The sequence below is a fragment of the Schistocerca americana genome, chromosome 2 (genome assembly GCF_021461395.2).
Source record: "Schistocerca americana isolate TAMUIC-IGC-003095 chromosome 2, iqSchAmer2.1, whole genome shotgun sequence".
NCBI classification, from domain to species: domain Eukaryota; kingdom Metazoa; phylum Arthropoda; class Insecta; order Orthoptera; family Acrididae; genus Schistocerca; species Schistocerca americana.
The window spans coordinates 243,502,046-243,526,329 of NC_060120.1; the positions used below are offsets into that span (position 1 = coordinate 243,502,046).

Below are 24,284 nucleotides of genomic sequence, written 5' to 3' on the forward strand. Positions count from 1 at the left end.
ACTTCAAGCTACTTTTCATGATTTACAACAATTACTTGCAGTTTTATGATTTGAAGTTAACATCATTGCTGGAAAATCAACTGTCACTGTCTGCGAGACTCTTCGATGCAGCGTAGCAATTCATAGGATATTGCAGGTAGGTTGCATAAATCACCACAGAGGTCGTCAATCAGGACTTATGGTAACAAAGAGTACAGGCACAAAGAAACAAAACACATGATGATACAAGATCATCAATGAATATATCACCTCAGTATTAAAACATCTGATAGAGCCAAAAATTGTTAAGAAGATCGTGTCTTACAACAAGTGGAAGTAATCTGGAATTCATGATGCACAATAAGATATACGGAGAATAGTTCAGCGTGAATTGGTCATTACTTTCATGTGAATTATACCAACCTATAATCACAGGTGAATGACAGCAGAGATAATGGGAGAAATATATGTGAAAATGTTTATTGTGTTTAGTGTAAGATTTTGGAGCTCCGCATGCATGCCTTGGTATTTCATTATGTATTTTATCTGACAATCTACCCCTTCTCTCTCTGAGCTTGTCTCCCCACTTTGAAGTGTGTTTTTATTTTTGTTTTATTATGTCATATATAAAAGTGTTCAATGCAGTTAAGAGGATGCTCAAACTAGTCTGTTGAGGAAAAGCAAATATAGAGTATTGCAGCTCTGTTCATTTGAAAATAGCAGTTGAGGGAAACATCCCAAATACAAGGACCTACTTCCTCATCTAAATATGATAAATATTTATTTGCTTTCGTTGAGAGAAGTACATACAGTACACTTTACACAGCATATACTTTTCATGCTGAATCCAAGCACAGTGCATGCACCATGACGCATGTTACTTCAGTAATTTAGGTACAGTACCAATCCCCAACAGAACAGGAGACAGGAAAAGATTAGCCCATGAGAACTGTTAGTAGTTACCTGCACTAAAATATATTTAGAATCATTGTCTCGGTGATGTCACAAGCTCTCGTGTATGCCAAAATAAGGCACACCAACTTGCGAAGAACTTGCTTAGTGGCCTGGCCACTACCCCCTTAGGCAAACAGAAGCACCGAAATACACAATCTGTCGATTCACGCAAGACTAAACACCTATTAATTTCTATGGTAGACCGAATAAGCTTAGATTTATTCTGACAAAATGGTTATTTAAGCTACTGACAGGGCATGGCACATGTACACCCATTCTACTGGAGTTGTCAGTGGGCACCCATAACCACATACTGTTACAGTTAATTTTTTGACCCTCCCACTTTTATCTCTTACCCTATTGCCATTTTGTCAGCTCTGTTCTGTATTTCTTTCTCCTGTTGAGAAGGGGCTAGCCAGATTAATTGAGACAAAGTCCTCCGATAGTGCCAAGACTCTGCTTGCTTTGCTTTACGCGTTATTAGCTTTGTATGTAGTAGGGAATGTAGCAGAGCTGTTTACTTTGCTTATATACATTCTGCTATTACCAATGGCCTCATCTTCTGGGGTCATAGTAATAAAAATCTCAAAACCATCTTCACTCTACAAAAACGAGCTGTTAGAATAATTACCAACAGTTCAAGGCTAACTCCTTCAAAGCAATTATTTAAACAGCTGAATATTCTACCCCTACCGTGCCTCTATATACAGAAAAGCGTAATTAATGTAAAACGAAATATTAACAATTTCCAATCCAACTCGGATCTACATACTTACAACACAAGAAAGTGCAATGACATTCATATAAAAAGAGTTAACAAGGCTTTGGCGCAGAAACAAACAAGCATACAAGTAAGCAGATTGTATAACAAACTACTGGTAAAGATAAAAGAAATAAAAAAATTGTCTTCATTTAAAGAAGCAGTATTCAAATTTTTAATGACCAACTGCTATTATAGTGTAAAAGAATACCTGGAATAGCTTCATACTAAACAATTATATTTATGTACTCTGTGCTAATAGTAATTTTTATCTGACTGTTGCTATGATCTAAATAAATAATATGTACAAAAGTGCTAGAATTGTATGTGTTATATCTAAATATCAACTGTGTATTCCATGTAAAAAGTCTTTCTCATACATCAATGTAAATAATCAAAGTTGTACATGCTATTTCCATGTGGTCTGATGTTATGTAGTCTACTATGCACATCTGTATTTTGTATAGTATTGTTCACCCTATATGTGTGTATATATATACTATGTATTTTTTGACGAAATCCATGCAATGTAAATTGTCTCTGGATGAATAAACTACTACTACTACATCCTTTTCCAGTCACATTATTCCTAGGTCCAGTCCTCTCTTGTTGTAGTGATCTGTCTCGTTTACTCAGGTCAAGGTGTCAACAGTGTCCTAATTAATTAAGTAACCAAGTATATGTCAGAAAGCAAAGCCTTACAAAGATAATGGATGCTTTGCCCTTCAGTAACGCATGCCTAACCTTAAAGGACAGAAATACAACTTTTCTGCTAGTTGGTTGCCACTAAACTGTTTTCATTTGCCACTCTATTTCCTACAACGCACATTGCTGGATGGGTCACTCAGGATTGTTCCAATTGAGTGTTCATTTCAAGCATTACAGCTGTGCCTGTAGCTGTACTGGTCACTGCCAATATTGCATGGATTTGGTATACATATGGCTACAGTAAATCCCGCGAGCCACCACCACAGGTTGTACCAGATCCCAAGCCAGATAGTGAACACCATGAGTATCGTCTGATAAGTCACATTACTTCACAGGCATGGCCCTCCCAGTACATTAAGCTATAGAGTTTTGTGTAACTGCACCAAATTTGTTTCAAACAATTTATGGAAAAGTAGTTTTCAGATGCCAGGAGTAAAAACAAACTAACTATATGTAATGAAAATGTTTGATAAGTGTTTTGATAAATTGCCAATTTATCACTTATTGTTAGTTTACCCCATTTATTGTGAGTCACTTGGCCTCCATTGACACGATTCCTGCCTGTGAGTGTAGCAGTCATTGGAACTCGACACGCTCTCATTCGGCCAGCCAGCTCTCTAATTATTTAGAATCTGGGTCCATATTACAGCGCCCGGGTGATTATGCATTTCGATTCAGCTGCAGCCCAGCTGGTCACTGCCATTGCACCCACCACTGCCGTGGCTTCACGCACTTGATCGACTACTGGCTGCTGCACTGACTCCATCGGTTTTGCAAAGTGTGTAGAAAAAGACATTATATTACCAGATACTTCCAATTATTAAGGACTCTAGTGACACCAATGGATAATGATACTGTAAAGTAAAAACATAAACTTTGTACCCCTGGCCCAACTGCATATTTCATGATCAATTTTTTAAAATGAGAATTCAACCCTCTATTGGTTTTAAGAACACTAAATGTCATTCACCTTCCACGTACGTCAAAAGAAAATCTTTTTGTGTTTTGAATTGGTCATTAAAAGTCATTAGTGTCAACCATTGTAGCAATCATAGACCTGTAACCAGCTGTCATGGAAGGGGGAAGGAATTGTACATGGTAACAGGTAATAACGGTAAAACTTTTTTATTATATTCTATTTCCATCATTTTAATGTAGCCTCAGGCAGTGACATGAGCAGTTACATAAACTACTCCACAGTACTTGTGGCTGGCTCCCACGCTATTATAGGGACATGAAAGGGAAGCAGTGGTTGGGAAGGGAGTAAGACAGGGTTGTAGCCTCTCTCCGATGTTGTTCAATCTGTATATTGAACAAGCAGTAAAGGAAACAAAAGAAAAATTCGGAGTAGGTATTAAAATTCATGGAGAAGAAATAAAAACTTTGAGGTTCACCGATGACATTGTAATTCTGTCAGAGACAGCAAAGGACTTGGAAGAGCAGTTGAATGGAATGGACAGTGTCTTGAAAGGAGGATATAAGGTGAACATCAACAAAAGCAAAACAAGGATAATGGAATGTAGTCTAATTAAGTCGGGTGATGCTGAGGGAATTAGATTAGGAAATGAGACACTTAAAGTAGTAAAGGAGTTTTGCTATTTGGGGAGCAAAATAACTGATGATGGTCGAAGTAGAGAGGATATAAAATGTGGACTGGCAATGGCAAGGAAAGCGTTTCTGAAGAAGAGAAATTTGTTAACATTGAGTATAGATTTAAGTGTCAGGAAGTCATTTCTGAAAGTATTTGTATGGAGTGTAGCCATGTATGGAAGTGAAACATGGAGGATAAATAGTTTGGACAAGAAGAGAATAGAAGCTTTCGAAATGTGGTGCTACAGAAGAATGCTGAAGATTAGATGGGTAGATCACATAACTAATGAGGAAGTAGAATAGGATTGGGGAGAAGAGAAGTTTGTGGCACAACTTGACCAGAAGAAGGGATTGGTTGGTAGGACATGTTCTGAGGCATCAAGGGATCAGCAATTTAGTATTGGAGGGCAGCGTGGAGGGTAAAAATCGTAGAGGGAGACCAAGAGATGAATACACTAAGCAGATTCAGATGGATATAGGTTGCAGTAGGTACTGGGAGATGAAAAAGCTTGCACAGGATAGAGTAGCATGGAGAGCTGCATCAAACCAGTCTCAGGACTGAAGACCACAACAACAACAGGGACACTACCATGGTGTTGCTGAGTGAGACACAGCAACTTTCTGCCACAAATCTGCCAATGGGAGGACTGGGTGCCATCATGTGAGGTATGCAAGACGGTTAGCTAGGTACTGGCCACAACATCAGGTCACTCTCTTGCCTGTCAGCTTCCTCACCCTCTGTAAAGTCCTTCCTATCGAGGGCAAAATGCTCGTTCCATACAATATGCGGTTCACTCTGGAGTCGTACCCAGTTTTCATGAAGATTGTATCCGTTAGTGGTAGTTCTTTGGAATAAAACCCATTTTCCCCTCTGAAATTTTACATGTAGAAAAAGCACCTCGGTTCCCCACCTGTTACCATCCTAACATGTACAGTGCTCACATCTCATGAGCAATTCTATACTATATGGTCAAAAAATGGATTCTTAGTACCCCTATGGCAGACAATTTGTCTTTGTCCAGTCATGTAATCAGTCAGCTATGTGTTGGTCATCCCTTCATTGAAAGTAGTGCAATGAATACCGTTTCCTTTGTTCCTGCCTCACTTACTCTTTGCACCTCAAGAGACCTTTAAATCTAAGTTTTGAGTGACCTATTCAAAAAGTGACAGTGAGACTGATAGTTTTGTTATGACTGATTATTCTATAACTACAAGAAATGATCTGAAAGTGGGCAACTTTGCCCAAAACTGATCATGAAGCAAAAAAACAGTCATCAAAAGTCACAAAATAAGCCTATTTTGCAAACATTTCTGTGTCTGATTACATGACAGAGTGGTTCAGGAGTTCAAATCTTACTCGCCATGGAAATGTATGTAAGGTAAAAAGCCAAACACTCTTTCAGTTTCATTAAGTGAAATTAGGTGGCTTTTGTCATCTTATATCACATCTGAGGCATCCAGAAGCAAACTGCAGTGAGTACATCAGAACATTTTATTCAGGAAAGACAAAAGTTCTTACTTCCTTCATATGGCAGGCATTTGACATTCCTTTTCATCATAGATTTTATTTTACCCAAGGGCTATGTTTCTGACAATCACTAAAATATTCAACTTATCTAATACTAGTTATAAACTAATGTATTCGTTTATGTTTTAAATTTTATATGTCTGGTTCCTTAGGAACAAATTGAGGAGCAAACCTCCATGGTCACAGACTGTGTCAGTACATGAAATTACAACACAAAAGTAATAACAAATAAAATGAAATGAATCCTAAAGGGACATCAAGCTATACATTTATGTAAATGCAATCAACAATATAACACAGGAATCACTAATTCTTCAAGGAACTCCTTGACAGAATAGGAGGAGTTACCCACAAGGAAACTCTTCAGTTTAGATTTGAAAGCACATGAATTACTGATAAGATTTTTGAACTCTTGGAGCTTATTCAAAATGGATGCAGCAGAATACTGCAGGCCTTCCTGCATAAGAGTCAAGGAGGTGCGATCCAAATGCAGATTGTATTTCTGCCTAGTATTAACTGAGTGAAAACTGCTAATTCTTGTGATTGAGATGACATTGTTATCAAGAAATAACAGTAAAGAATATATATATATATATATATATATATATATATATATATATATATATTTTCCCACGTGGAATGTTTCCTTCTATTATATTCATATCATTAATTTGAACCCAACAATTACATTTGTTATTGTCACTGTTGCATATCGAAATCTTTTCTGTCATCTTACTTTCTGTTTTTGCAAGTAGTTTGACTTTGTATTCACCTTCTCCTTTTTACCGTAATCTACCATACAATTTTATCCCGCCTATATATACTCAATAATACGTAACCCACTTCCAAACCATAGCCAAACCTTCCCTCTTTCCTGATGAAGCAACCGTTGTTGCGAAAGCTTGAATTTTGTGTGTATGTTTGTGTTTGTTTGTGCATCTATCAACATGCCAGCACTTTCGTTTGGTAATCTTTGTTTTTATATATATATATATATATATATATATATATATATATATATATATATATATATATATATATACACACAAAATTCAAGCTTTCGCAACCAACGGTTGCTTCATCAGGAAAGAGGGAAGGTTTGGCTATGGTTTGGAAGTGGGTTACGTATTATTGAGTATATATAGGCGGGATAAAATTGTATGGTAGATTATGGTGAAAAGGAGAAGGTGAATACAAAGTGAAACTACTTGCAAAAACAGAAAGAGAAAGTAAGATGACTGAAAAGATTTCGATATGCAACGGTGACAATAACAAACGTAATTGTTGGGTTCAAATTAATGATATGAATATAATAGAAGGAAACATTCCACGTGGGAAAAATATATCTAAAAACAAAGATGATGTGACTTACCAAACGAAAGCGCTGGCATGTTGATAGATACACAAACAAACACAAACATACACACAAAATTCAAGCTTTTGCAACCAATGGTTGCTTCATCAGGAATATGTGCCAATGTCAGAATACCAAGGCTAATGAACAAGGGTCATTGCCCGAACCACCTGTTTCTGAGCAAAAAATTCCCTTTGATAATGGGAAGACTTACCCCAAAATACAATACCATACGCCATAAGTGAATGAAAATAAGCAAATCAGACTACTTTTTGCATCGAACTATCACTTACTTCAGCTATTGCTCTAATAGTAAAAATGGCAGCATTAAGTCTTTGAACAATATCCTAAACAGGGGCTTTCCACGGCAGTTTACCATTATTGTAACATAACATAAAAATTCACCTTAATAGTGACACAGAGGAGAAAAGAAAACAATTTACTGAATACATTTTACTGTTACTACAAAGCATGTGACATTAAACAAAAGTTTGAAGTAGTTAATGCGTCGCAAGCTTAAAAGTCCTATCCTGGGCTGCCTAAATTACACTGGCACATCATTATCCTCTGGATGAATTTCAAAGTCTAAGCTCTCCTCTGCATTGTTCACAGCTTTTTGTCAATTGATTATATTCCTGTAGAAAGCAAGATTTTTGGTTTCTTCCCAAGTCTCCTGGAAATGCTTTTTGAGAAGGAAATAAATGTCCCTCACTTTTGCTCCCTTTAAGTCTCTTCCAGTTTGGGCATCAATTTGTTCCCTGGACAAGTAGGCTTTGCTTGATCTGCATATCCCTCTCCCTTCATCAGCGTCCATTTTGCAGGCCACTTCACCTTTTACTAATGTGATCCATTTCTACTCCTGGTGATCACAATCCACTTTACAGGGGCAAGTCTGGAGTGCCACCGATCAAGTGGCTTAATGACATCAGCAACTGCATCCTTTCAACACTGTTTGGCGACATCTTAGCCTATCTGGAAAACTGTTCCATGATCCTTGAACGTCCAGTGTACACACTCTGTGACGTAATTGTGACTTTAGGCCTGAGAAAATTTTGAACTCGATCAAAAATTCTGGCCACAGAAGTGGCCACCATCATTCCAGTATCAAACACTGGTGGTGGAAAAGAGGCAGGCTGCAGAAATGGCCGAAAACCAACCCGCAGATGTGGCCAGTTCCCATCTGGCACTCCCTGTTGGGCGGTCACACCATCAGCTTCCACCCATCATCATGGAGTTCAAGAGGGACTACAAACCTGCAGTGCCACCTAAAAAAAAAGTCCTGGAGGATATCAGATTTGGTGTACATACAATGATGTGCAACAAATCCGTCCATATGCAGAGAGAGTTAAGTTCACTCCTGGTGATTGTCAACAATAACCAGGAGAACAAGAAGCTCTTTTCAGTGAAGAGAATGTCTATGGAGCAAGAAGGTCTCACACTGGTGCTACTGCTGCCAAAGAGTGGGACACATGGCACACCACTGAACCTTCCCCAAGGCATCCATGAAAAGTACAGTGAACCCAAGACGCACCCTCAAAAGTGCAAGAAGAAGACAGTAACTGTTCCGTCTGACGTCCGTGCCCAAGCATACACAAGCCGGCCAGGCTGACCTACTCCTGAAGAACCTCATCACAGTGTAAATTACTGTTTTCATATATACTAATAATGAAGTTCTTATTATTTCCATGCTGTGAAATGGCACAAAATACAGGCGTTGATGAGCAAATCTTACCTTAATCATTTTGTTCCATTCCTTATCCAGTCAGAAGGATTTGCTGATCTGTTACAGCCTTTGCCTTTTGAAAGTGATTGTACACATATTCCATCATTAACATTTATGATTATGGAGGAAAAGATAAAGCATTCTTGACATTTTGTCCAACCAAAAACACCATAAACATTCTCCATACACTCACATTATTTGTTGCAAGCCACGATAAACGCACCAATATGGCTATGTAACAATGGGCTGCTGTTTTACATTTCATGGTATCATGCAACACGGGAAACCTGACAAAACTGCCACATAGAGGCACAAAACTAATATTCATGAAGTAACAGGCTGAGAAAGTAACATTATTCAGAGAAAATACATAATGTTTACAAAGCAAGTTTTACATCTTCAAACCTACTTAGATAATGAAACTTGTTAAGGATAAACCAAGTTCTATCACACAATCGATTCACTTAGTTTTGCTTTGCAAAGAGAACTGGACACACCAACTTGTGCACCTGTAGGCTATTTTGCAGATACATTTTAGGGTTGACACAAACTGTTTTTCTCTTGTCTTAAGAGTGTAAGTGAGCATCATAGGAAATAAAATGGTGGCAACAACATATTTTTGGGAAAAAGTGTATTTACTGTGGTTTGCTTCAGGATGCCTCATTTGTAAGTGTGCAGAAGCAATATAGATACCCTGCATTACAGCTTTGGCTAGATTCTATTTAGGATTCCTTGTCACTGATTTCTGTCAACTGCTTAAATTGTTTTCGTATCTGAGAATCGAGTGTGGGGTATGATATAAGAAATGTCCATGTTACCATTGAGGTTTCATGCCAAAATGCCTTTTATACAGCAATTCAACATAACCAAGAGTTCAGAAGAAGGGTTTTAAAAACTAAGAAATTTATTGTACTTTCCATGTGTTTGTCTGGAACTCAGAACTTCTATGAAGTGAAAACTGATGTGTCTTCATACGTGTATGAGATGTAATATCACGCTTTTGCTAACACTAAAAGGAAAATAATGCAATGCTGAGAAAAGACAAAAATCCTTTCTTAAATAGGTATTTTACAATACATTTATTAATGACATAAGAGGGCTCTTCACCACCTGTTTACGTTAATACATTATTTTGAACTAAGAGATCAGTTTTAATTAATTTCAAATCATAAGCTATTCTAAACATAATGCTTTATCTAACAACATATTACCAAAAATTTATGGTTTCAAAAACAAAAATACAAAGTTAATTTGAAAGTGTTGTAAGCCTAAACAAGGAGAAATAATAAATGAATTTATTTTTCATTGGCAATAAATGGAACATAGTAAAATTGCTGTATAACAAAATGTAGATATGTTTGAGTAGGTGAAACCCTGTGGCATTTTTTGACTGAGTGTCAGCAGTTCATACTTCTGAGGGCTTGAGCAAAGGTTCTGGATAACCAAAATTGGCTGATGTAACACATGTAGCTTCAGGGGTTATCACTGTAGTGGCTGAGCACGGAGCATTGCTGGCCTCAACAAGTTGACGGTAGTAGCTGAACACGACCATCCACTGACAGAAACCTGTAAATTTTTATATACTTTTAAGAAAAATTGCTAAATGTATTCTACACAATTATACAGAACTAAATGTTGCAACCAAAGGAGTCGGTGGAAAAATGTGCTAACTCATGAGAGCATAGTTTTGAGTTTTTGTATGTTATATGTTTGGTTAAATCACTAAATTGTAAATCAAGGTGGATCTATTTGTAATTTTTTTCTACAAATTGTTACACTATTTGGTTACATATGTAATCTCTTAAATGGGTAAAAACATTCTTAGTAATACTGCTAAGAGCCTTAAAATAGTGACAAAGTCACAAAGTTTGATTTTCTGTATAATAAGTTAATGCATAAAGTGGTTTCAAACTTTTGTGATCATATTCTTTTGCATCAGAAAACAGAATACTGGTCAGTGAAAACTTGTCCCACAAATAAACTATACTTCGATATTCATAAAACACTCAAGGCAGAAATTTTTTTTTTTTTTTTTTTAAGCATAGTCACGAAACTAATAAAGCAATTTTGAATCTTCATTTTCTTCTTTATTCACTTGCAGCCTTTCAAAATAAGAATAATTTACATGTGGTAACTGTTTTAAAACTCTTATTTTTTTTTTCTTAATAGGATAGAGTTAGGCCAACACCCGTCATTTAAACTGTCAACCCTGGACAAAGACTTTGAAATTTTGGACATTTGGATCAAATTGGATTATTTTTCTGGACATATACAGTCTGTCCATGAAAAATGGGCCAATAAAGAAGTGTGGAAAATGTATGTACAGGAGAGTGTCTAACTGTTCTTGACGCTGTCTTTTTTAATAAACAACGGGCAATAACTACCTATGCACCAGCCCTCATTTATGTTTGAGTAGGTGAAATACTGTGGCATTTTTTGACTGTGTGTCAGCAGTTCATACTTCTGAGAGCTTTATACGCAATGGATACCCCCCCTCCCCCCAGGACACCTTTGGATTTCCTCAAAACTAGGAAAAATCTGGGGAAATCCGGATGTATGGCAGCCCTAGATTAGGTCTATCATATTCTTTTCCTAACTCCAAGATAGTAGGAATTGGCTCTACTTCTTTTTTGTAATGAAACATTTAAAAAGTCTGCATCCACTTGATGTTTCATTGGCACAGGAATCATGTATTCTCATTTAAGGCAAACATCATGTTTGAAGTTAATGGCTTGGCCATCATCAGAGTTTTATTTCCTGCTTTATTTCCTGTTGTTGCAATGTAAAGTGAAACAGTGACTGAAACAACCTTACAAGCATTTATAGGTAAATATTCATTGCATTTGTGTTTTCAACACTAAAGAATTCCTCAAAAATTTAACAAATGCAGTGTCTAAAACTTTAAGAGATTAGACTGGTGCCAATATAATGCTGTAAGCTAAACTTGTGGTATCTTCACATCAGATGTATTCCCTGGTGCACAATCAGGATATGTATCACTGTCAGATATCAGTTGTGAAATGAGTAATAAATTGAACACTGTAGTCAATAACACCCTTGTCCAGCATCTATATGTCCACTGTACTCGGTTATAAGATTTTGATGTCACTGCCATATTCATATTGTGGGGTGGCACTGTTTTCATCCAAAGAAAAGAACATAAATATGGCAATGCAAAAAAGGTATGGCCAACAAATGCTTTCTAGTACTTCAAATAAAAACTACTGGTTGCCAGCATGTAGTGCAGTTGAAACCAAAACAGATAGCATGATCAGCCTAATTTTCATTAAACTGAGGCTTAGCACTTTCTTCCACTTATCACTTCAGTTAGAAGTGCACAGATTGGGTGGGGGGGGGGTCAAAGAAAACATTTAAGTTTATTAAAAACTATGACTCCAAAATCAGGCCTACTAATTCAATAATCCTCGTAGATTTACAGTGGTTACAGCACTAGCACTGTAACAAGCTGATATTGAACATCAGTAGCTGATAAAGGCAGGCAAGTAACTGAAAAACACTCTGGCCTCTATGAAGGATATTAATATTTAAAATGTCCACAAAGGCACACTAATCAAATGTGTATCTTTCTAAACTACTGAGAAACAGGCAACAGAACACTGACATCAAATGAAAATACTGATGCTTGTTTAAAGGCATGCAGAGAGATGCTGGGTTAGAATAGAAATATGCTGCACATGACTGACATATTCACATGTAGGTCAGTTGCCACAGTATCAGTTGGTGAGGGTTCATGCTGATTGCCATTTTCCTTCAAGATCACGCAGCCAACTGTTGCCTTTTGTCGAGTTTACATACACATGTCACATAGCTACATCATAATAACACCATAGCAGCATCACTGATAAATAAAGCAAGAAATTGGGAAATATATCCTCTGCATAAAAATAATAATAATAATAATAACAATAGTATTTAAAATGATGTATTGGTCAGTTTGTTGGTGTGAGTCAGAAGAACAAAATGTGAAAAATGAAGTATCTATTGTCAATGTAAAAAATCTGAAACTAATTTTAAAATCTTATGTGTGCAACTATACTTCTTTGGCAGTTTTCAAAGCTAAATTACAAAGTATTTAGCAAACATAGTTCTGTTAGTGCTCAAGTTCCTTTCTCCTTTGAAGAAGGGTGAAGTAGAATTTGTAAACAAAGTGTATAGCATTTACTGATATGTAGAAAATTGCAACTTTCACAAAACGGCAAACATAATTAAAAAAAAAAAAAAAAATCTTCCTGCACATCTTACATAGTAATTAAATTCTCTCTCTCTCTCTCTCTCTCTCTCTCTCTCTGTGTGTGTGTGTGTGTGTGTGGGGGGGGGGGGGGTTTCCCATTCCCAAAAGAGCTTTACTACCTGAAATGTGCAATTCATTATTTTTCAAAGGAAGGATAATGCCGTTTCATATCTATGATGATACTTGAGTCATTAGAGAATATTTGCTATAAATGGAATAATTTTGACTTCTCAAACATACTGTGCTCAAAATATTTTGAGTCAAAATTTTACCAAATGATAGAAATTCATAAACTGAGTATTTCTGAGATAAGAAGCCAACTGTTAGAAATCAAAATTTCAGGTGAAGTGGCAACACCAGCTAGGCCATCCAAACCACACCTGGAGTAGTCAACATGCTATGCAAAGACATGCTATAACACAACTCTGTGGCCTACCAAAATTTTTCCTTGCAGTGTTACTTTTTGATGTATTTTTCGATGAATCAGACATTATAAATAAGTGTACTAATGTTCGTATGAAGATGTGAAATGTTTCCTCATTGTAAAGGTAAGTAAATGTTTGTTGTAAGCTAGTGTAAGTAGACTTGCTGGCTCAGACAGGGTGATAAGATATTGTCAAAGTGTATAGTGAAAAAGTAGTTGCATTATCACTGGGTGTGCAAGCATACCAGCAATTCGGTGGAATGCAAAGTAGAATGTAGGAGAGTGTTGAGAGAGAGACAGACAAGTCGAGTCACACAGCGTCTCTTTTGTTGAGAAATGGTCATAATGCAGTGGTGCTAAAGTATATAATGGCTCAGCAAACAATTTTATTGTTGACAGGCAAAGTATATGACCTTAAAGGGGCACAGTAAAATTACAAGAGGATGCAAATCAACATGAAGAGTACTGTGGGGCCAGTTTAATTTGTTATGGAGCTACAAGAAAACAAGCCTGTGCCACACATGCCAACGAACAACGCCTTACATTGCACCAACAACATCTCAAAGTGATGTAAGATCCAACTAAATATTTGGTCAGACTTTTATACAGCTAGCCAGTTTCGTAGTTCATTTTTGCGCGAATGATGCCGAGTTATACTAATGTGTTGACCTTCAATTTCACCCAAGGAAAAATACCTAAGAAGAATCCACCCTATCCATTATTGATGATCTGAGACAGTCCTGATGATTGAGAAACTATTGCAGTGTTTTATGAAAGAAATAATAGTAATTAAAATTTCAATAATTTTCAAGACTGCAATTAACAGAAGTGCTCAACTCTTGAAAATAGTAATTTGAAAGACAGTACTTAACAGAGCAAGATTCAGCATAAGATATTTTTTGATAATTTTTCATGGATAAATTAGTTTTCAATTTTATGCAACTGCAGTCAGTCAGAAATATTAGTTAATATCTTGAGCAAATGACAGTAGTAATTGCACAAAGTAATTAGCAGTAATTGTTAATGAGTAGTAATAATAGTTGGAGTTGCATGAAACCAATAAAATCAAATCATGAAATGTGCCATTCTTTTACAACTGAAATTTTGACATTGCAAATTACATAACTGTAACTCACAGGAAATTGATGCTATATCATTACAATAATTTTCAAGCTAAAAGGCAGCATTCAGTAAAAAATAAAGATAAATAACTTTTTGAGTAACATTAAAGACAGTAAGCATTACAGTGAGTGATGTCACAAGATTTTTGCATTTACATAACTGTTTACTACTAATGACATTTTGTTTGTCTTTGATTCTTACTGATTGATTTCCATCAGTTGCCACTTAACTGATAGGTATTTGTTGACTGTGACATATCCATTTGAAATTACGTCAGAACAGTATGTGCAGATTTTGTGCTGCTTTCACCTTGCAACAAAACCAAGCATTGTGATGTAATTTTCTCAGTTTGAAAAGACAGGAATTTTGCTCACGTAGTGATGTGGCAACTGTTAATTTTCATTGATTCAGTACTTAAATTTATAACATTTTAAAAATTTAACTAAACATTGTAATTCCATTCAGCCCAACTTTATATTCAATTACTTTAATCGAGTTTATCTTTCTTGTCACATTCCTACAAATATCGAGCACTAGTAATTAGGTTATGACATTTCATGGATTTCATTTATTTTTCAGAGTAGATGACTTTTTCCGTATAACAGGGAAACTGATGCAACAAACTACTGACCAATATCCTTGCTAACATGTTTTTCAAAGGTCCTTGAGAAACTGGTTCCATAGAATTGTTAATCATCTGAACAGCCACAACACTCTCAGTCAACGACAGTTTGGTTTCCAGCAAGGTCTATCAATTGATGATGCTATTTTCTCTTTCACCGATCAAATTCTTGAATCTCTTAACAGAAAATTGGCACCAGTTGGAACCCTATGTGACCTATCCAAAGCTTTTGACTGTATCAACCACGAAATTCTGCTAAATAAAGCAGACTATTATGGGTTAAGTGGAATAATGGGGACAGGGATTACATCCTACCTTACAGATAGGAAACAAAGGATAATAATTACTGACAATAACGGGATCCCAGCTCTGTCCAAGTGGGGCACAGTTAACACTGGAGTGCCTCAAGGCTCGGTACTGAGACCTTCACTGTTTCTTATATTTATAAATTACACCCCACACAGCACCATGTCAGCGACCAAGTTCACCCTATTCGCTGATGATACTTCTCTTCTAGTTGATCAAGCAACAGGGAACAACCGGGAAACACACGCGAACAATGCACTTGATGACATTCTGAAATGATTTAACTCTAATGGACTCTCTCTGAATATAAAAAAACCTCATCATGTACAGTTTCATGTGGCACATAAAGAACCAGGGGATATAAATATAGAATGTAATGGACAAAAAATAAAGCAAGTCGACTCGGCTAAGTTCCTGGATGTGTACATAGACTGCAAACTAAATTGGTCCAACCATATCCTAGATCTATAAAAAAAGGCTGGTTTCTGCAACATTTGTCTTACGCATAATTGCATCAACCACACATAAGGAGGCCATATGAGCTGCTTACTTCGGATATTTCCATGCATTTTTGTCCTACAGAATCATCTTTTGGGACAACCAGACCTTGGCAAAAAAAGTTTTTATTGCTCAGAAGAGAGCTATACATATCATGAGTGGTGAGCAACCAAGGCACCCATGCAGGTATCTGTTTTGGAAACTCTAGGTATTTACAATGATATTTCAGTACACATAAGGAGGCCATAAGAGCTGCTTACTTTGGATATTTCGATGCATTTTTGTCTTACGGAATCATCTTTTGGGACAACCAGCCCTTGGCAAAAAAAGTTTTTCTTGCTCAGAAGAGAGCAATACGTATCATGAGTGGTGAGCAACCAAGGCACTCCTGAAGGAATCTGTTTTGGAAACTACAGATATTTACAATGACATCTCAGTACATATACTCCCTTGTATGTTCATTAATAAAAACTACTCTCTCTTCACCAATAGTGAATACTGTGGTCACAACACAAGGTCAAAAGAGGACTTTCATAATAACCAATCAAACTTCACCCTTGTACAGAAAGGAGTAAATTATACAGGTATCAAAATTTGTAATGCTCTAGCCAGTGTCATCAAAAGTCTTGCTCCTGAAACACCAAAGTTCAAGAGAAAACTGAAGGAATACTTAATACAAAAGTCATTCTATTCAATTAATGATTTTTTTGGGCATAGGAGCATGTTTTTATTATACAACCGAGTTAGCCATGCAATGTAAGCATAAATGTAAACTACTTGTTGCTGTACTGTGGTATTGTTCCTCAAATACTTTGATATTGTTAATCTTAAAGTGTACACATAAGTGTTAATTCTGATGTATGTAATATGTTTTTATTTCTTCTAATGTACCATGTTGTTACTATGAGTCTTGTCATGAATCAACCACATTGTGTGCTGCTGTGTTGTTAACACTGTAAAAATACTGACTCGTTCCATATCCTTGCAACTCCATTGCTATCAGGATCTACAGAACTCGCAATAAAATAATAATAATAATATAATATGTGTAAGTATTTGTGTATCTTATCTCACATTCAATTTAATGATTAAAAGGTTTGTCATCTTTGCACTTTTAATGAGTAAGTTATTATTTACGTGAAACTACACTACAGAAGACTGCACATAAACAGTGTGTTTGCCCTCTTTTGCTACTTTTGTTTAAAACAAGTGCTTCACTGATAACATATAGGTTGTGTGCATACTTTTTATTATTTTTATGTAACTTATCTTGTTTTACAAACATGCATAAGTATTTTCTTTTCCTTTAAGTAAATCTGTGATAAAACAAAGCAGCAAAGCATCAAACAATGGAAAATCCACGATGGAATGTAACAGTACTGTGAAAAGGAAAGTTGCTACTCACCATGTAGTGGAGATACCGAGTCAGCAATAGCCACAACAAAGTGACAATCTTTTTGTTGTGCCTATCTGTGACTTAGCATCTCCGCTATATGGTGAGTAGCAACTTTCCTTTTCACAATATTGATACAACGCACCCAGATTTTTGAGATATAAAACTGATGTTTGTGTTGATGCAATATGTACAAGTGATAAGATTGCCTTTGTCATAAGTATTTTGCTTCACTCTGTGATAGATCCTTCTTGTAAAGTTTTAATGGTAGCTAAAGCAATGGTTCACACTTCTACATGGGATATTTGTGCAATTAGTGTATAATTATTCAGTTAAAAACACAATGATGATATCTGATATTAGAATAGCTATTAGGATGTCATCCACACACAGAAATTACTTATACCACTGTAACAATTAATTAATAATCAATGAAGTTCTATGCTTAATTTTTTGAATCTTAATTTCATGTTAAATTTCATTTCTCAATTAATTTAGTATCAAAGTTTTGATTTTGGTGGAGATATGTACCTTTGCATGTTTTGGATGTAAAGTAATCACTGACACCGACAGTTATTAGTAGCAGACTTGGCAAGCCGAGAGTAATTTGTGTATGACTGCAGTGAGCCATGGGAAGGATCATAAAAAAAAAATGATTTTCATTTTTGATTTACTGTCACACAGTATTAGCTATGAATATATATTTTGAAATGTTTGTGTGATGAAGAATAACAATATAAGGAAAAGAATTGGCATTTCGATCCAAGCTGTCATAGACAGTGGTCACGTGTGCATGAGGAGTGCTTGCTTGCTTGTATGATGAATATGTGTGTGTGTCTGTGTGTCTTCTTTTCTGAAGTAGGCTTTGGCCAAAAACTAAATGTGTAACAGTTTTTTGTTGTGCCTGTCTGTAAATCAATGTGTCATCTCTATGGTGAGTAGCAATGTATCCTTTTCCTTATGTAGTTGATATTCCTACTTGTAGTTCCCACTGCATGATGAAGCGTTGACTGATGTTAAAAAAATAAAGTTTAAACTGAATTGAGTTATGTAATTTCATAATGGAAGAAACCTCATTCACAATAGTAAACATAACCCAGAAAAGCAGTGAAGGGATATTTAGTAGACAACATAATTCACCAAACAGCAGAGGTGTCAAATTTGGTGACCAAGATATCAACATCAGCTCACTAATGTGCACCTCAAACCACTGTAGCATGGTTTCAGCCTTTTGACATGGGAAGTTACCCTGCTGGAAGATGCCGTAGCATGAAAGGATGCAGGTGGACCCAATAATGCTATCATAATCCACAGCTATAACTGTGCCTTTGATTACTATCAAGTGTCATTACTATTCTATGAAAGCTCAGGTGAATTTCACACACAGCGTGATACTGCCTGCATCAGGCTGTGACAGTGGCACAGTGCATGTTTTGAGCAACTGTTCACCAAGCTAATGGCGTATCCAGACACATATAATTTGAAAACTGGGGCAGCCACAACTAAAATAATTATACACAACTGACTAACGGTTCATGAAGCACAATAGGTTTTTAAATGCAGGTGTTGAATGTTTAAAAATATAAAACTGAATGAAAAGTCTAATAGTCCACTGTAGTTGTATTTATTTAAGTCAATTAGATACCCACACAACAGGTTTCACTACTTTTAAGCTGCATGTTCTGGTGCACATAAAAGCTGTGTCATATGGTACAGGGAGTTACAGAAAGCCACAGATTAACAGTTGGTGTTGCTAGGGAAAGTTTCCAGCCCTCCTCAATTGATAAAAACCATCATCAATGCTGAATGTCCAGTCTGTGTTAAAATTACGAACTTTACTGGTTAAAATATCTTCCTGTTGGCCTATCTCATGTAACTGATAAGATGAGGTGACTGTTATGTTTTTGTATCAGGTACAAAATTTGTAACAACCGGTGAAATGTCTTGATATGTAACCATACTCATCTTCACATTCCTTGTGCTTTTCCTTTGCTACAATCAAGTCATCTTGCATCTTAAAAAACTGTGATGTAACAATTACAGAAATATGATTGCTGACAACAATAATGTAACTGCATTTTCAAACACAGGAACATGAAATCTGCCATAAATCTTGATCATAATAGTTTCATTAAGGGCAAGAATATAGGTAGATGTAGATTTGTAGCTCTCCAGAGCAATGATCAAAGAAGCCTATAAATTTCATCATACTTTTCTTAGCATAGAATATGCATCATAACAGAGTTCAACTAGAGTATATACTACCCCCACATGGATCCTTCACAAACTCATCGTATTAAGTTGTCTGTTCGATCTACATAAATTTTTAGGAATTTTAAGGACATTCAAAACTACAACACTTTTTTGTGATGATCCTACCTTATATATATGAGAACTATACTGAGTAATAAGGTGTTTAACACCCGTGCACCAACATATCGTATTGCAAAGAATACATTAACACTTATCAAGCTCCATTCACTTGAAAAGAATAGATGTCAGTAAATATCTGTAATTTCTCATTTTAGGCATTTTGCTAGACTTGTGTGAGGAAGTAATATACAAGGGTAATCCCAAAAGAAAGGTCTCCTATTTTCTTATAAGTACATAGACCTGTTTATTTCTACAATGGTTTACTTCAGTTTACAGCTTGAATATTTAGCTATTTTTCGACATAACCACCATTTCTGTTAAAGCAATTTTGTAGATGCTGTGGCAGTTTTTGTATGCCCATGTCATTCCAGCTCGCTGCCATGCTGTTCAGAAAGTTATGAACCTCTTCTTTCACCTCATTGTCGGAGCTGAATCGCTTTCTGGCCAAATGTTCTTTTAACCTAGGGAACAGGTGATAGTAACTGGGTGCCAAGTCAGGACTATAGGGTGGCTGGGTGATTATGTTCCACTGAAACTGTTGCAGGAGAGCAACATTTGCCAAGTGATGTGCGGGCGAGCATTGTCATGGAGAATGTGTACGCCCTTGCTCAACATTCCTCTTCTCCGGTTCTGAATTGCCCATTTGAGTTTTTTCAGTCTCGTGGCACCTGTCAGCATTAATTGTGGTCTCAGCGATGACACAGACATACAAAAACTGCCACAGCATCTACAAAAATGCATCGACAGAAATGATGATTATGTCGAAAAATAGCTAAATGTTCAAGCTGTAAACTGATGTAAACCATTGTAGAAATAAACAGGTCTATGTACTTACAAAATATGGGAGACCTTACTTTTGGGATTACCCTTGTATATCGCTGCAATGTACTCTCTGGGCGTTTCCTTTCAACATTATACATACCACCACTAATGCAGCAACAATCACAACTGAGGAAGGAAACTTAGAGACGTATAATGTATTAAAGTGATGCTTGTAACACAGCTAGACATGTATATTGCATCCTTGCACAAGAAACAGAAAAATATACTGAAAAAGAAGAACTATCCTGCACATTTTTGATGATTACAATCTCACACAGGAATTACTGACTAACAAACAAAGTATTCTGCTGGCAGTTTAAAGAAGCATACCCCTATATAACCCACCATTTGTCCACACATCTCCCCTTGCTTGCAATGCATTTAGCATGGCAGTATGATCAGAATGCCTACCAACAGCAAAATACTTTTTTTGTTGATGATGATTATCCATACCAGTAGCAAAAACCTCTGGGAAGGTGAGGCTGCTGCCAGCCATATTTGCAAATGCAACATCACAAAGTAACATGCTGCACAATCTTGGTTCAATTGGTAAATTTTCCAGGATCTGACCCCGGTAAGTTGACTGATGAATCGCAAATAGTGTTGGAAGATTGTATCATGAATTTTCACATACACTCGTTAGATACAATTACTCCACACATTTAAAAAAAGCTCTGCAATGTACCTGAGCAGTGATTGTTGGTAAACCTACGGATTAATCGAATTTTCTGGATTTTACCATTGTGAGCTGTATGTGGAATGAAGTAATATGTCACAACTGTATAGGCACTTTTGACAAATAAACCTTGGCTATATATTTGACAGTATTATGGACAAAAATGTCATGGATTGAGAAAAATACGTTTCTCCAGCTTGAATGTTGCACTTATATACATATGAAAGATGAGTCATGTAAGACGTAACACCCCTTTCATTTAGTGAACAGTGACAGTGTTTAAACTCAGAGGAGTGTTCCTGGAGCCACTCTGTAACAATTCTGTACCTGTGGGGTGTTGCATTGTCCTGCTGGAATTGTCCAAGTCTGTCAGAATGCACAGTGGGCATGAATGGATGCAGGTGATAAGGCAGGATGCTTACACACGTCACCTGTCAGAGTCTTATCTAGACACATCAGGGGTAGCACATCACTCCAACTGCACACGCCCACAAGTTTACAGTGCCTCCACCAGCTTGAACAGTCCCCTGCTGACATGCAGGGTCCATGGATTCAGGAGGTTGTCTCCATACCCATACACATCCATCCACTCAATACAATCTGAAATGAGCCTCTTTTGACCAGGCAACATGTTTCCAGTCATCAACAGTCCAATTTTGATGTTGAAGGCCTCAGGTGAGGAGTAAAGCTTTGTGTCGTGCAGTCATCAAGGGTACACGAGTGTGCCTTCAGCTCCAAAAGCCCATATTGGTGATGTTTCGTTGAATGGTTCATAGGCTGGGACTTACTGATGATCCAGCATTGAAATCTGCAGCAATTTGCAGACGGTTCTTGCATGATCTTTTTCCAGCTGCAGCGATGTTGGAGATTTGATGTTTTACTGGATTCCTGATATTCACCGTACACTCGTGAAATGGTCGTACAGAAAAATCCCCACTTCATTGCTACCTCAGAGATGCTGTGTACCATTGCTCATGTGCCAACTATAACACCACATTCAAACTCACTTAAATCTTGATAACCTACCATTGTAACAGCAGTAACTGATCTAACAACTGTGCCACACATATGTTGTTTTATATAGGTGTTGCCGACCACAGCACCATATTCTGCCTGTTTACATAACTCTGTATTTGAATACGCATCCCTATACCAGTTTTTTTGGAGCTTCAATGTAGAAGATGTACCAGTGGATTAGTGACTCTGAGTTGCAATGCAAATATTGAATATAAGTTTTGTGACCACTGAATGCAATGGGATGCTGCAGTACAATGGCTGGCCAGGTCTCTTGATTTGACTCCTCTTGATTACTTTCTATGGGGAGCACTGAAAGATGAAGTCTATGATGAAGGTCCAAACTATGCCAGAAGATATGCACCACTGAATTACCATAGTGTGCAAACGGCATATCATCCAAAGGCCTTCATCTATTCATCTATCTCTCAAATAGCAATTGCACATATGTCTTGCAGTTGATGGTAAACAATTTGAGCATGTACTTAAGTAAAGTGTAAAACTATGTTTCAGTAAGAAAAGTATTTATTTTGTGGGTGACATGTTGTCAGCCATTCTGAATAAACTGTTTAGTTTATTTAAAGTGTACTCCATCTAATTACAGATTCAAATAGTATTTATAGACACGTTTATCTAACACTGGGTGGTTTACTTTAGGAGCATTCAGGCATCTCCAGTCAAAGACAGATCAGGTATTACTATTATTTTTTTCATATTTAAGAATGTTAATACAGTAGCTGAGTTTTGGTTTTGACAAGCAAGCAGCAACAGACAGCACTTAAATGAAAAACTGCCTGATGAAACTGTATGTAGTTGTTTCCACAAAATCTGGAAAAGTACAACCTTTGAAAGAGTTTTCCTAACCCAATCTGACATGCCAGAATCTAGCATATGTCGTGGTCCATATACAAAAATTATAAGTGACACTGTACCTATTCATATGGGAAAATGTTTTATCTTAGTAGCATATAATTGCAGAGCCCTGCGTGAGAGCTCTGTTTGGAAGTGTTTACATCACAATAGCTAACTCTGGCCACAACTTCCAATTTAATACATTTCTTGGATTCATTTGCAAAGAGTTTCAGCCTCAATATTGACAAGCATTATATCACAGTACTCACCTTTCAAGCACTTTTGGGTGCCGTTAAAAAAAGTTTATCATTATATTTAAGAAATCGTACTTGCTTCCATACCTCAATCAATATAAGAGGTAAGACATTTTACAACATCAGAAAGTATATGCTCTTTAGTGTACTATCATTTTCTGATAATCTAATCTCTGTACTTGCAACCATTCATGAAATAAAAAGGGTGTTACATCTTATGTGACACACACACACACACACACACACACACACACACACACACACACACACTCTTGACACATGTGAGGCTTCATAATAGCCACAATTGAGAAATGATGAAAGAACGACTTTATTATTAAGATATATTGTAAATAAATTCAACAACTTGTCTGTTTCACTCCCTTTGTTAGAAACGTTCCAGGACAGGTTTTTTAAAAATCGAAGTAGGCTTCCTGATCTATACACAGTTGCCAATGTTTATGGAGGTCTGAGAAGTAAGCACGGAAATTTTCAACTGCAATGCTTATAAGCTTATTTGTCACAGACCTTTGGTTGTCTGAAATATCTTGATGAAGCTTTCCTTCCAGTCCCACTGACACTTGTGGAAACAAGAAAAAATCTCAATGCAAGAGGTCAGGCGAATATGGCGGATGTGAGATGGCAATAACAGAATGTCTGGCCAGATACTCAGTAACAGATAAAGCAGTATGGGAACTTGCATTGTCATGCACTATGAAACAGTACTGAAAATGCAATAAGTCAGGGCGGTGATGTTGAATTGCATGTCACAAACATTTCAAGACTTCAATGTAAAGAGCTTGGTTCACTGTTTGACCTGGAGGAACACTCATGGTGAACAAATCCTTTACTATCAAAGAATACAATTAACGTTGTCTTTGTTCTTGAAGGACATCGTTTGACTTTACCTTTTTTTGAGGTTGGTGATCCAGACTCTGCCATTTAGCACTTTGATGCTTCGTGTGACGGCCATACTGGTAGCACCAACTTTCATCCCCAGCAATAATCATCGACACAAATGTAGGATCATGTCTGGCTCTATCCAGTAATTCTGCAGAAATTCTTCATCTTTCCCCTTCCTGT

General features: G+C 36.7%; 1 protein-coding gene across 1 annotated transcript in view; it reads right to left on the reverse strand.

Moving 5' to 3' along the window:
* Window positions 1-9,656: 9,656 nt before the first annotated feature.
* The window catches only part of LOC124595742, a 152,690-nt gene continuing 138,062 nt past the window's right edge, over window positions 9,657-24,284 (reverse strand). Inside the window, exon 6 of the mRNA XM_047134618.1 lies at window positions 9,657-10,162. Within this exon, the coding sequence (XP_046990574.1) occupies window positions 10,002-10,162 (161 nt within the window). The 3' untranslated portion in view covers window positions 9,657-10,001. The remainder of the gene's footprint in view (window positions 10,163-24,284) is intronic.